We start from the raw sequence: 12,085 nt of genomic DNA, 5'->3' as shown, positions 1-12,085 counted from the left end.
AGGAAACCGCCCCACGTCCCTTGCACCAGTGAGCCTCCAGGGGTGTCTTTGTCAGGCAGCCGCTTGCCCGGGGATTTACGTTTGGGGGCAGCTGGAGAAACGCGTTTGAAGTGACTGCAGCCCACCCAAAAGCGGTGCTCTGTCACGCGACAAAGGACGCTCAGGGCTGCTACCTGCACCGCTGACATCAGCCACCGCCGGCACGGGAGGGGAGGCCGGTTTTTGCGGGGCTGTGTCACAGCGCCCTCTGCAGAGCGCAGAAATACACCGCTGTGTCCCCCAGCTCCAGGGCTCCCACCCTCAGGACCCTGGCGGTGTCAGCAGCCTGGGAAGAAAACCGCCTCTTGGCGAACTCGGCGGTGTCTGAGAAGCCCCGAGCCTGCTTCACCCCTCTCGGGAGGACGCACTGCGGGCCTCCGCTGGGATGCTGGCGGTACCAGTGCAGATAGACGTCACCAGAAGCGCTGGTGTGGTAGGAACAGCGGAGGCTCACAGCCTCCCCCTCTCTTCTAGACACCTGAGGTACCTCGGGCTGGACCCAGTGTGATGGGGTTGAGGGGTCCCCCTGCACTGCACCCCGTCGCTGGCAGGAGTGACTCTCACTCAGCAGGTACAACAGGAGGTTTATTAGGCAACAGATGCCCAGTTTCTCCCAGAAGCGACAGTACAGCAGCCAGAGACAGTCCTTCCAACCCGGCCTGGGGAGAAGACCCCGAGGGGTGCCCGTCTGGGGTGTAGCTTCCCCCTCCTCAGGCTGGCTGCCTTCCAGCTCTCCCTTTCCCCAGCTTCCTAACTGCCGCCCCCCGATTCAAAACTCAGCTCAGCTCCTCCCTCCTCTTTGTTCAGGGTTACCTGCCAGTTGTAGCCCCAGGGTCATCCTTAGCCACTGGGAGCTGCTGCTTGCCTCGGACATCCAGCCTGACTCACACATGCACTCCCCCCACTCCATCACACCTGGCGAGGCCGGAGAGTCCAGACCCGGCCCTCACGGCAGGACCCAGCCCCGCCCAGACCATCCCCGACAGAAGTCTGCCGAACCCGCTCCAAATATCCCCAGGGGTGGAGAGCCCACAACCTCCCCGGGCAACTCATTTATCCCCCCGGCCAGGTGGGAAGCTCTTCCTGGTTTCCAGCCTGAGCCGCCCTGGCTGCAGATTCAGCACATTGCTTTGTCCTGGCCGCAGAGGTTAGGGAGAATATTTCTCTCATGTAGGTGGTTCCGCGGCGGAGAGGCGGCCCTGCTCGTCTGTATTCTAGCAGAACAGCCCGGCAGGCCGGCAGCTCTTCAGAGACTCACACAGTCATTGATTGGCGATGAGCTTCCCTGGGACTGACCTGCAGAAGCGGGGCTGTCCCACCCAAGCTCAGCCCTGAATAAGTGACCGTGTGGGTGCTTGAAGCGCTGCCTGCCGGCTGCCTCGTTTCTCCGTCGGTGTTTGGGGCCAGCAGGCGGAGCTGCGTTCACGCTACAGGGTTATTTTCACCCGAGGGCGATTGAGCTGTAGGAGGGAAAAGTCCGAGCGCTTTCGAAAGAAACCAGCTAAAAATCTTCAGGTTTGGACGGGGTTTTTAGCTGCACTTTCAGGGGGTTTAAAAGCAGAGCTTTACCTCAGCCAATAATACTCCTGCGAATGGACAGCGCCTTTATTCCATTGTTTACCTCCTCGAACAATAGGTGCCCTGCGAAAGGACAGCGCCTTTATTCCATTGTTTACCTCCTCGAACAATAGGTGCCCTGCGAAAGGACAGCGCCTTTATTCCATTGTTTACCTCCTCGAACAATAGGTGCCCTGCGAATGGACAGCGCCTTTATTCCATTGTTTACCTCATCGAACAATAGGTGTCCTGCGAAAGGACAGCGCCCTTATTCCATTGTTTACCTCATCGAACAATAGGTGCCCTGAGAAAGGACAGCGCCTTTATTCCATTGTTTACCTCCTCGAACAATAGGTGTCCTGCGAATGGACAGCGCCTTTATGCCGTTGCACCGGTGTGCTTTACCCCATCGCTGCCAAGGGTGTGTGACACGGCCGCTTTCATCTGCATCTGTCCAGTCATATTCAGCGCTCCGGCTTCCTTGGCCCCTCTCCGGAGGACGCACCGCGGGGCCCGGCTGGGGAGCAGACGGCGCCAGTACCGGCAGCGATAGACGGCAGAGCCGGTGTCGTAGGAAAGCGTGAGGGTCCCCGCGGCTCCTTGTCTTCCAGACACGTGGGGGTCCCTGGACCAGGCCGAGCCCCCCCACCCCCCAGCGCAGCAACTGCGACAAAAAATGGCATTTAAGGGCATCACTTCGTCCCTCCCTGACCCGCGGAGGCGCAGGGCGGTGTGACACTAGCTATTGCCTAGGGGGTTTAGGCACCACATGAGGATTCATTTAAAGCTCAGGCCACACGGTGGGGACGGTTTGGCGTTGCTGTTGGATTTCAAGTGAGCTCCAGGGTGTAGGGTCAGGTGGGGGTCCCAGCTCCAGGGTGTAGGGTCAGGTGGGGGTCCCAGCTCCAGGGTGTAGGGTCAGGAGCAGGTCCCAGCTCCAGGGTGTAGGGTCAGGTGGGGGTCCCAGCTCGAGGGTGTAGGGTCAGGTGGGGGTCTCAACTTGGGGTGTAGGGTCAGGAGCAGGTCCCAGCTCGAGGGTGTAGGGTCAGGTGGGGGTCTCCACTCGGGCTGAACAGCAGGAGGACTTTTAACTTCCTTACACCCCCCCCCCAGAACCCGGCTCGGTACCTCGATGGCTAAAGAGCTGAAAGCCGAAGACGCTCCTGATTTTTTTTTCCCTTGGCGACTACACTGAACGCTCCAGACCCCACTGCTCAGAGAAACCCAAACTTCGGGGCCCGGCGGGTGGCTGCAGCCCAGAGCCGGGGAGCTCGTGAGAAACCAGGGCTAGCGGAGGAGGGAGGAGGGCTGGGAACCTCTGAGCAGACACAGGAAACCCGGCGAGCTCCGCTCCGGCTGCAGCTGGCGAAGGGGCGAGGCTGACTTAGGAAGAAAGAGCCGGTGGTTAGCAGGCTGGCCTGGGAATCTGGTGCATGTCGGTTCCCAGCTCTGCTACAGCCCAACCCGCCGTCCCCACTTCCCTGCCTGTAGGAGAGGGAGGCTCGGGGAGGATATTTCTCTGTCTCCCCCGGCACAGGTGGCCGGTGTATGGGCCGCAGGTGCCCCAGCCCCAGGAATACTCAGAGCTCAGCCCCAGCCAGGCTGAGCGCCCCCGGGCGCTCACAGGTCAAAGCTGCTTCAGGCAGAGCTTTAACGGGGATCCTGAGAGGATGGGACCTGTGACTGAACCCCTCTCCGCCCAGGCAAAGCTGAGGGGCTCTTACTGAAACGTGCCACCCAGAAGGTAACAGGCAGGGAAAACCGACTGTTACAGGCACTTTTTTATCACTGCCCTACCGCACAAGGCAGCCGACCTGCGGAACTCCTCGCCCCAGGAAGCTGGGCCGGACAGGGCAGTCACGGGGCTGAGATGAGCTCAAGGAGGACGGCCTGGGCGGCAGCTGCCTCCCTAACCTCCGCGGGCCAGAAGCTGGGACGGGGATGATGGATCACCCGACTGTTCCCCCCCTTCCCTCTGGGGCCGCGGCTGGGTACTCGCCGAGGTGGATCTTTGGCCTGAGGGCGGATGGCCGCTCTCACGGGGCCGCGGTCCCTGGCCACAGGGTTTCCGCCCTCGGTGCGCCTCAGCGCAGCCGCCGCGGGGCTGGCTGGGTTTTTGCACAGCTGCGCCGTGGGGCCCTGTCACCGTCCGAGCTGCAGGCCGCAGAGATCCTCCCCCGCGTCCGCCACCTCCAGCGCTGCGATGGTTAACGAGGTGGCGCTGTCGTTGGCCTGGGAGGAGAACCGCGCCTTGGCGAACTCTGCCGTGTCGCTCCAGTCCCGGGCGTCCTTCGCGCCTCTCCAGAGGAGGTACTGCAGGGCCCAGCCGGCGAGCTGACGGTACCAGAGGAGACAGGGGTACCCGCTGGAGGTGGTGTGGTAGGAACAGCTGAGGGTCACCGCGTCTCCTGCTCTTCCAGACACGCGCAGCTCCCTGGCCTGGACCGAGTCCCCCAGCGCAGCGCCTGCAGCAGGAAAACGAGAGCGACCCAGATCATTGCTCCGGGGCCGGACTCACCCAGGGGGTTCGGGCGCAGTGCGGCTGGGAGCGCGGAAGTGCCGAGGGATCCCAGGGGGCTTAGGCGCCGCGCGGGGATTCATGGCGCGTTAGAGCAGGCCTGAAGGGACGGGTCTGGCAGCCCCGCTGGGGTGGCAGGGTCAGGCGGGGGGTCGGGTCCAGCTCGGTTAAAAGGCTGCAGGACTTTTAACCTGCTTGGCCCCCCGGCCCCAGCGCGGTACCTAGATGGCTGACCAGCCAAGCGCCGAATACAGCACACGGGACCATGGCTGTCCTGAAGTGACTCCGCGGGGCTCGGGGAACGCGGCGCTGACACAGGAAAGCGGGGAGCTCCGCCCCGGTGCAGCTGGTGGGAGGCGGGGGTGGGGGAAGGGGAGCGGAGTGCGGCGGGGCGGGGGCGGAAGTAAACCTCTGGGCTGGGAAGCAGCGTATGTTAGTTCCAGCTCTGCTACGGCCCAACCTTCCGGCCTCGGTCACAGCACTTAATATCTCCTGCCTCCCTGTCCCTGCCCCTAAGGTAGAGGGGCGCATCTCTCTGCCTCCCTGGGGCACTGCGGGGAGGGACATCCCCGGCGCACTCCCGTGTCTTTACTCAGAAACTCACACCCGTGTGAGCAGATTTTCTAACCACGGCGTGTGGAATTGTCAAGGGAGACATTCAGTTCGGCGCCCAACTCCCTTGGGTTCCTTTGAATACCCCCACACGTTCCTAGGAGAGTTAGGTTAATATTCGTTTGCTTTTAACCTACCTCGTGCAGGGTTCAAATACTTTTCACCAGATCACTCATTAAACCTCCTGTCCCGCCCCCACGAGCGGGCGCACACACACGCACACAGCGGTGCCCCCCCCCCCCCGCGCGTTGTGGTGCTGTAACACAAGCGAAGGCCAGCGCTAGAACACACCCCGTTACCGTGCGAGGGTTGCGCTGTGTGTTGGCAGTGAGCCTTGAACCCTGTAACTTCACCCCGCCAGGACTGAGGGGATCCTGTTAAACGTCCCACCCCCGTGTTCGAGCGGAAGAAATAAGAGCGGAGCTGGCTGCGTTCGCTGAGGGCTACGAGCCCCGCGGGGCCGGGCGGGCGTCCTGAGCATCTCTTCGTGAGAGGCTGGAGAGGGATGACCGGAGAGGGCTCGCTCAGGGGTGACCTGTTTCTGTTCAGTCTCTCTGGGCGCACCGGGTGCTGGCCACTGTGGGGAGCCGGGCGGCTGGGCTGGATGGACCTTTTATCTGGCCCAGTGCGGCCGTTCTCCCGCTCCAGCGGCTGGGTAGATAATCGCTTTCAGGGGGACGGGAAGAAACACCCGTCACCCCCCGAACCTACAGCCCGCGGTGGTTGAATCCCCGTAGCAACGCCTCCAAGGGGCGCTGCTCGCCTCCCCCCCAGCGCGTCCCCGCTCAGCTGCAGCGGGGCCGGGAGGGGTTTTTGCTGGGCTCTGCCGTGTGGCTGCGCCACTGTGCCCTTCGCAGGGCGCAGTAATACACCGCCGTGTCCGCCACCTCCAGGGCTGCGATGGTCAAAGCGGTGGAGCCGTCTTTAGCCTGGGAAGAGAACCTCGCCCGGGCGAACTCCGCCGTGTGCTCGTACGTGCTTCCCCGGGCGCCTCTCTGGAGAAGGTACCGCGGGGCCTGGCCGGGATGCTGGCGGTACCAGTAGAGATAGAGGGAACCGGTGTAGCTGGTCGTGTAGGAACAACGGAGGGTCACAGAGTCTCCTTCTGCTCCAGACACCTCGGCCTCCTCGGGCTGGACAGAGTCCTCCAGCGCCGCTCCTGCAACACAAGAATTCAAGCCCAGGGCACCCAGTCAACTGCGCGGCGCGCCCAAGGGGTTCAGGCGCCCGGCCCGGGTGAGCGTGGGGTGGGAGGGCAGGACGGGTGAGGGGCAGAGCTGGGATCAGGGAAAGTCTGAGAACCGGAGCGGGGTGAGCGCCGGGCTCCTGGTCTCCTGGGGGGGGGGGCTCTGGGGTCCCCCAATCGCCTCACCGAGGTGCACCAGCAGCCAGAGGCCGCTGAGGAAACGCAGCTCCCTCATCTCCCCGCCAGCCGCCGAAAGGGCCGTGCCCAGCTGGGGCAATGCGCTCCAGGCCTGTGAAGGCAGGTGGGTGTGGGGCAGGTTCCTCGGACACCCGCCGAGGAGGAGGGAGGGGCCAAGCCCCAGGCGCGCTGGGTTGAGGTGGGGCTTAGCCGACGGAGCCAGTGGGGCAGGCGTGTTTTAATTCTCACCGCTAAGGGGGCGCAGGGGCAGACGGTCCCCTTCGTTGCTGGTTTCCATTCTGTGGGCCATTAGCCGCTGGATGAATTTACAAAGCGTTGCACATTTAAAGGCGGGGGGGGGGTCGCCTCCGGGAGCTGCTGTTTCCCAAACAGGGATTGAGTCAGGGATGTCCTCTGGCGTGTGCGGGGACGGAGGTGGCGAATCCCTTCTGGAACCCCCTTACAGGAGTGAATTCCCTTTCAGTGCCTGGGGAGGTCCTGACCCTCTCCGCAGGGCCAGGACCGCTGTGACGCTCTCCGGGGGAGATCTGAGGCGGCCCTGGGCCTTTAAAGGTGTGTGTCGAACAACGGGCCACACCACAAAGGTCTTTGCGAACGAAGCGGTGGAGTGTTTTTCTCGGGACACTTGTCGGGAGAAGTTAACGCAGGTCCCCGCCGCGGAAGCCCAGACTTTCGAAGCCGTAGCCTGAAGAGTTGCCCTACATCTGAGGAGCTGTTTGGCCAGACTGGGCCTGCTTCAGCTCTGAGGGTGGTCTTTTAAAACCGAGGCGGACCCCAGCCCATCAGCACGGAACGGCCTCTGCCTCAGGCCCTGAATGCCGCATTCACCGCGACAAGTGCCGCCTCCACCACTCCTAGGTCCATTAAAACCACAGAATCCCCGCGCCGGAAGGGACCTCGGGAGGTCATTGAGTCCAGCCCCCCGCCCAAAATCAGGATCAACTCCCATTAAATCATCCCAGGCGGGGCTTTGTCCCGCCAGGACACAAAACCTCCAGGGATGGAGATCCCACCACCTCTCTCGGTAACGCATCCCAGTGCTTCACCGCCCTCCTAATATCAACCCTCCGCCTCCCGTCCGTGACTTCAGACCATTGCCCCTTGTTCTGCCGTCTGTCGCCACCGAGAACAGCCTCTCGCCGTCCTCTCTAGAGCCCCCTTCAGGAAGCTGAAGGCTGCTATCAAATCACCTCGCCCTCTTCTGCAAATCCCTCCGCCTCTCCTTGGTCATGTGCTCCAGCCGCCTCCTCATTTTGGCACCTTCCAGACAAACAGATACTTTGGGGCAGAAGCTCTTGTGGGTCTGTGCCCGTGAAAGCCCTTTGCGCCAAAACGTCTGTTCGTCTGTCCGGTGCCACAGGACCGCGCGCTGGGTTTGGAGATACAGACCCACCCGGCTACCCCTCTGCTACTAATCAATGCGGCGGCCTCCAAGTCATCCACACCCTTTCTGTGCTGGCGGACCCAGAGCTGGACACAGAACTCCAGGTGTGGCCTCACCAGGGCCCAGCGGAGGGGAACAACTGGTTCCCTCGGTCTGCTGGAAATGCGCCTCCTAATGCGCCCCAATGGGCCGTTAACCCCCTTGGCTACAAGGACACGCTGTTGGCTCCTCTCCAGCCTCTCATCCGCTGTAATCCCCAGGTCCTTTTCTGCTGCTTGGCCAGTCGGCCCCCCGCCCGTGACAGTGCCCGGGATTCCTCCCTGCGCGGGGCAGGGCTCTGCGCTGCTCCACGTTGCACCTCCGCAGATTTCTTTTCAGCCAGTTTCAAGTCGTTTGTCACTCTGGTGTTTGCTTCAGCGGCGGCGCTTTACAGTATTACAGGGGTCGGATTTTACCCCCGCCCCCCCGAGGTGCCCATCCCGTGCCCCCCTGCAGCCGTGGAGACAAAGAGGGGCATTATAACGCGGCGCGCAGCGCCCCTTTGCGGCCAGCGCTGCATCCGGCCCGGGAGGTTTCTGCACAGCCCGGCTCCGCGGCCGGCTGGCTGTGAGCCCTGCAGGGCGCAGTAATACACAGCCGCGTCCTCCAGCCGCAGGCCGGTAATGTTCAGCTCCGCCGAGCTCGCGTCCACCGCCGCCGAGAAGCGGCCCTGGGCGAGGTCCGCCGTGTGGCTGAGCGCGCTGAAGGCCTTGGTGCCTCTGCGCAGCAGGTACTGCGGGGCGCGGGGGGAGACGCGCCGGTACCAGAAGAAGGAGACCCCGGCGGCGTCGCTGGCGTTGTAGGTGCAGCGGAGGGTCGCCGCCTCGCCGGCTGAGCCCCAGGCCTCGGGCTCCTGGGGGCGGACCGAGTCGCCCCGCGCAGCCCCTGCAAGGGGACAAGGAAGATCAGTGACGCCCTTGGGAACGGCCCCGCCACGCTCCACGGGCCGGGTGGCCCGGGAGAGAAGCCTCAGGCTGGCGTTTAAGGGCCTCGCTTAGGGCCGTGCTGCGGGGCACCGCGTAAGACTCGGTTCCACGCGCCCCCGGCCTCGCTCGCGCCGGCAAGGGGAGCCCGGTTACCGAGGAGGCTGAGTGCCCACAGCCCGAGAAGAGCCCGCGTCTCCATGGCGTCGCCAGCAGCCGCCCGAGTTCTCACGCTCAGGCGTTGCTGCAGCGGGGAAGCTGAACTCCCTGGAGGCCTGGGGGGAGAGCCCCGCCGAGGGGGAGGGAGCGGGGCTCGCAGGGAACGGCCTGTGTGGGGAGACGAGCCTGCCGCTGAAATCGCGGGCGGGCAGGAGGAGGGAAGGGGGGTGGGAGGTGTGCCCGGGACTGGGGCCACCTAGCGCCCGTTCCCCGCTCCGCCACCGACAAGCCGGTGCGCGGCTGTGTGACTCAGTTTACCTGCCCACGCAGAATGGCCAGGGCCGTATTTCTCCGCCTGCCCAGGGACGCTCACCCTGGGGCGTTCAGTGGTTGCTGGGAAGGGGTCCTGGATCCTTGTCTGAGGTGCCCCGGGGTTGCTGCGCATCTGAGGCTCCGTCTCCTTTGGCTGCCTTGGACAAAAGTCCTCAAGTGACTATTTTCTTCTGTTTGTCCTGCTCTCCTGTAGCCTCCTTCCCCGCCCCCTTCCGCAGGTTCCCTGAAGGGCGCAGCGCGGAGCTTCAAAACACCGCAACCCTTCCCGCGGCTCACATGAACTGCTGGGTCACAGAGAGGCCCGGCAGGGCCGCTGATCTGCTCCCGCCCTGGCCTTCTCACGCCCCGGTTCTCTGCCACGGAGGACTCCCAGGGAGCGCGTCCAATCAGCCGAAGATCTGGCGAAGTTTCCTACAGGCCACGCAAAAACCCACCGCGAAGTCAGTACCCGCTAACGCCTCCCGCAGACGGTGCGTGGTTCACAGTGGGACCGGAAGGGCGGTGTGAGTGTACCGGTGGGGGCGCTTCACAGTTAAAGGGGAACGTCCCTGAGGAGGGCTTGATTCTTCCTTACGTTTGGTTTCCCCAGCAGGTCGGTTTTGGCTGAGGTGAGACTTGGGTCCCGAGGACAGGGGGACGGTCGTCCAAAAGGGCTCAGAGATGTCCCCGCGTTAGCCCGTCTCGTCACGGCGCAAAGCGAGCAGTCCTGTGGCGCCTCAGAGACTAGCCACATTGTTTATCAGGTGACGGGCTCCCCCCTGGGCCAGACCCGCTCAGCAGCTCTCAGCAATTCTCCAGATCCGAGGTCTGTCCCACGGAAGCTCATCCCCCGGGAAATAATGCGCTCAGCCTCGGAGCTGCTTCAGGACTGCTGTTGTCTCTGGAAAGGCTGACAGCCACGAGAACGGCCCTGGCTCCCTCCAGACAAGTATCCTCTCCGCTGGCGGTGGCCAAGGCCGGGTGCGCAGCGGGAACGAACAGAACAGGGACTCCTCAACCCTATTCCCAGACTCTGGCGAAGAGAGGCCAGGGACCCCATCCATCCCCGCCCGTCCTGGCTAGTAGCCGCGGCGGGACCTAGCCCGTGTGAGCTCATCAAGGTCTTTTTGAACCCTGTTATGGCTTTGGCCCCAACAGCATCCCCCGGCAGGGAGTTCCGCGGGTGCGCGCTGCCTCGGCTGAAGGAGCCTCCTCGGGTTTGCTCCTGAAACCGCTGCCTGTTCCTCCCCTGGGGTGACTCCCGGGCTTTGCTCAGTGCGGAGTAAATGGCTCCTCCCTGCCTACGACCTCCACACCAGTTCCCTCCCTCATCTCTCCCCCTCCCACCTCCCATTTGCTCGCGGAAAAGGCCCAGCCTCACAGGCCTCTCGCCGGGGCGCGGCCGCTGCGGTCACGCAGCTGCTTGACTGAGGCTCGGCGCTTGGAGCGCACCTCCTCCGAGCCAGGACACGTGCTCCTAACCTACCAGGGCCGCAAAGCTCGCGTCAGGCTCGGCTCGCAGCCCCCGGGCACCCGCAGCAGCTTCGGCGGGGCCGGGAGGGTTTTTGTACGGCTCTGCCGCGCGGCTGGGCCACCGTGCGACCCCAGGGCGCAATGATACACCGCCGCGTCCGCCACCTCCAGGGCCGCGATGCTCAGCTCCGTGGAGTTCTCCCCAGCCTGGGCAGAGAACCTCTCCCTGGCGAAGCCTGCGGTGTCCTCGACGCCGCTGTAGGACCGCGCCCCTCGGTAGAGGATGTACTGCGGGGCCTGGCCCGGCCGCTGCCGGTACCAGTACAGGTAGACGGAGCGCTGGCTGGTGCCGTAGGAGCAGGAGAGGGTCACCGAGCCGCCAGCCGGTCCGGACGCCTCGGGCTGGGTGGGTTGGACCGAGTCCCCCAGCGCAGCGCCTGCAGAGAGACCCGCAGCCTGAGGGACATTTCCCCTGCCTCAGGGAGCGGCCAGGGCGCCTAAGGGGTTTAGGCGCCTCACTGCCCCGGACTGGCTGGCGGGGCGGAGAGCTGCGCAGGAGGGGTTGGGGGCGGGAGGCAGCGCAGGACGGAAGGGGTCAGGGCTCGGTACAGGTCGGGGTCCGGGTTCCCGGGGCTCTGTGACTCCCCAGCCCGGGTACCTCGGAGCAGCGCCAGCCCAAGGCCGAGGAACAAACGCGGATGCATCGTGTCTCCTCCCGGGACCAAGTGCCAAACGCCCAGCTCCTGCCGCAGCCTCGCGGGGAAGAGACGCGTCCCGGGGCGGGCGGTGGGGAGTTCACAGGAACCCGGCGGAGGGCGAAGTGCGGGGATGCGCCGCCGCAGGGGCAGGAAGCGCAGAGGGCGGTGGTCAGGCTGCAGCTGCGGGGCCAGTGAGATTCAGGGAGGGGCCTGGGCCTGGGCCCGTCTGGGCCTCGGAGCCCTGCTCTGCCGCAGACTGGGTGGGTGACGGTGGAACAGCCCCCGTGCCTCAGTTTCCCTAGTTTAAGAATAAGAGGCGGTTTTTTTCTCTGTCTCCATAGGAACTGGGGACATTTCCTGACGCGTTCCGGTGTCTCAGGGATGGACGGTGGCTACTTTCTCCAGCTATAAGGGCTGTGGCTAGAAGGAGAGAAATGCCATGGGAGGAGGCGCTCACCGCACCGAGCGTCCTTGGGAAGCCTGGAATCCCGGAAGAATTGGTTTAATTAAATCAGTTTCCTCTTTGCCACCTTTGCCAAAGCCACTCCTCTGGGGCACGGGGGTGTCCAGGGACAAGCTGGGCTTGTAGGCTGTGCCAACCAGGCGGCGGGGCTTTGTCCTGATCCTACCACACAAGGGCTGTGTCTACACTAAAGGGTTTTGTCGGCAAAAGGAGCCTTCCGTCAACACAACTCAGGGAGCTCCTACACACATAAAGCTCTCTGTTCAGAGAGTCTCGACACAGCTCTGCATTTGCCTCCATAGTGTTATCCCTCAAAAATTTGAGGGATGGCACTCTGTCGACAGAAGGTCCGTGTAGACACTTCGTCCAACAGTAGAGAAGGTTGCTGAGCAGCCCTGTTTGCAGAGCTGCCTTTCCTCTTTCTACCACCAGAGGGCAGTGCAACCTGCTGTAGCTCTGTCGGCAGGGCACGTTGTGTGCAGCAGCAACCTGGGGACAGATGCTTCGGGTGTAGGCTCAGCCAA

The 12,085-nt window shown here is 63.8% G+C and overlaps 1 protein-coding gene and 1 gene segment (V, D, J or C); both read right to left on the bottom strand.

The window, feature by feature from the left end:
* The window catches only part of LOC142004557 (T cell receptor alpha chain MC.7.G5-like), a 369,008-nt gene that overhangs the window by 271,898 nt on the left and 85,025 nt on the right, over positions 1 to 12,085 (bottom strand). The gene's annotated exons all lie outside the window — the stretch shown is intronic.
* On the bottom strand, positions 5,512 to 6,147 carry LOC142004436 (immunoglobulin lambda variable 2-23-like). The segment is given in 2 exon segments: positions 5,512 to 5,885; positions 6,099 to 6,147. Coding segments are annotated over 2 exon segments (423 nt in total).

This window comes from Carettochelys insculpta, chromosome 32 (assembly GCF_033958435.1).
Source record: "Carettochelys insculpta isolate YL-2023 chromosome 32, ASM3395843v1, whole genome shotgun sequence".
In the NCBI taxonomy this organism is placed as follows: domain Eukaryota; kingdom Metazoa; phylum Chordata; order Testudines; family Carettochelyidae; genus Carettochelys; species Carettochelys insculpta.
This window is presented reverse-complemented; position numbering and strand designations above follow the sequence as displayed.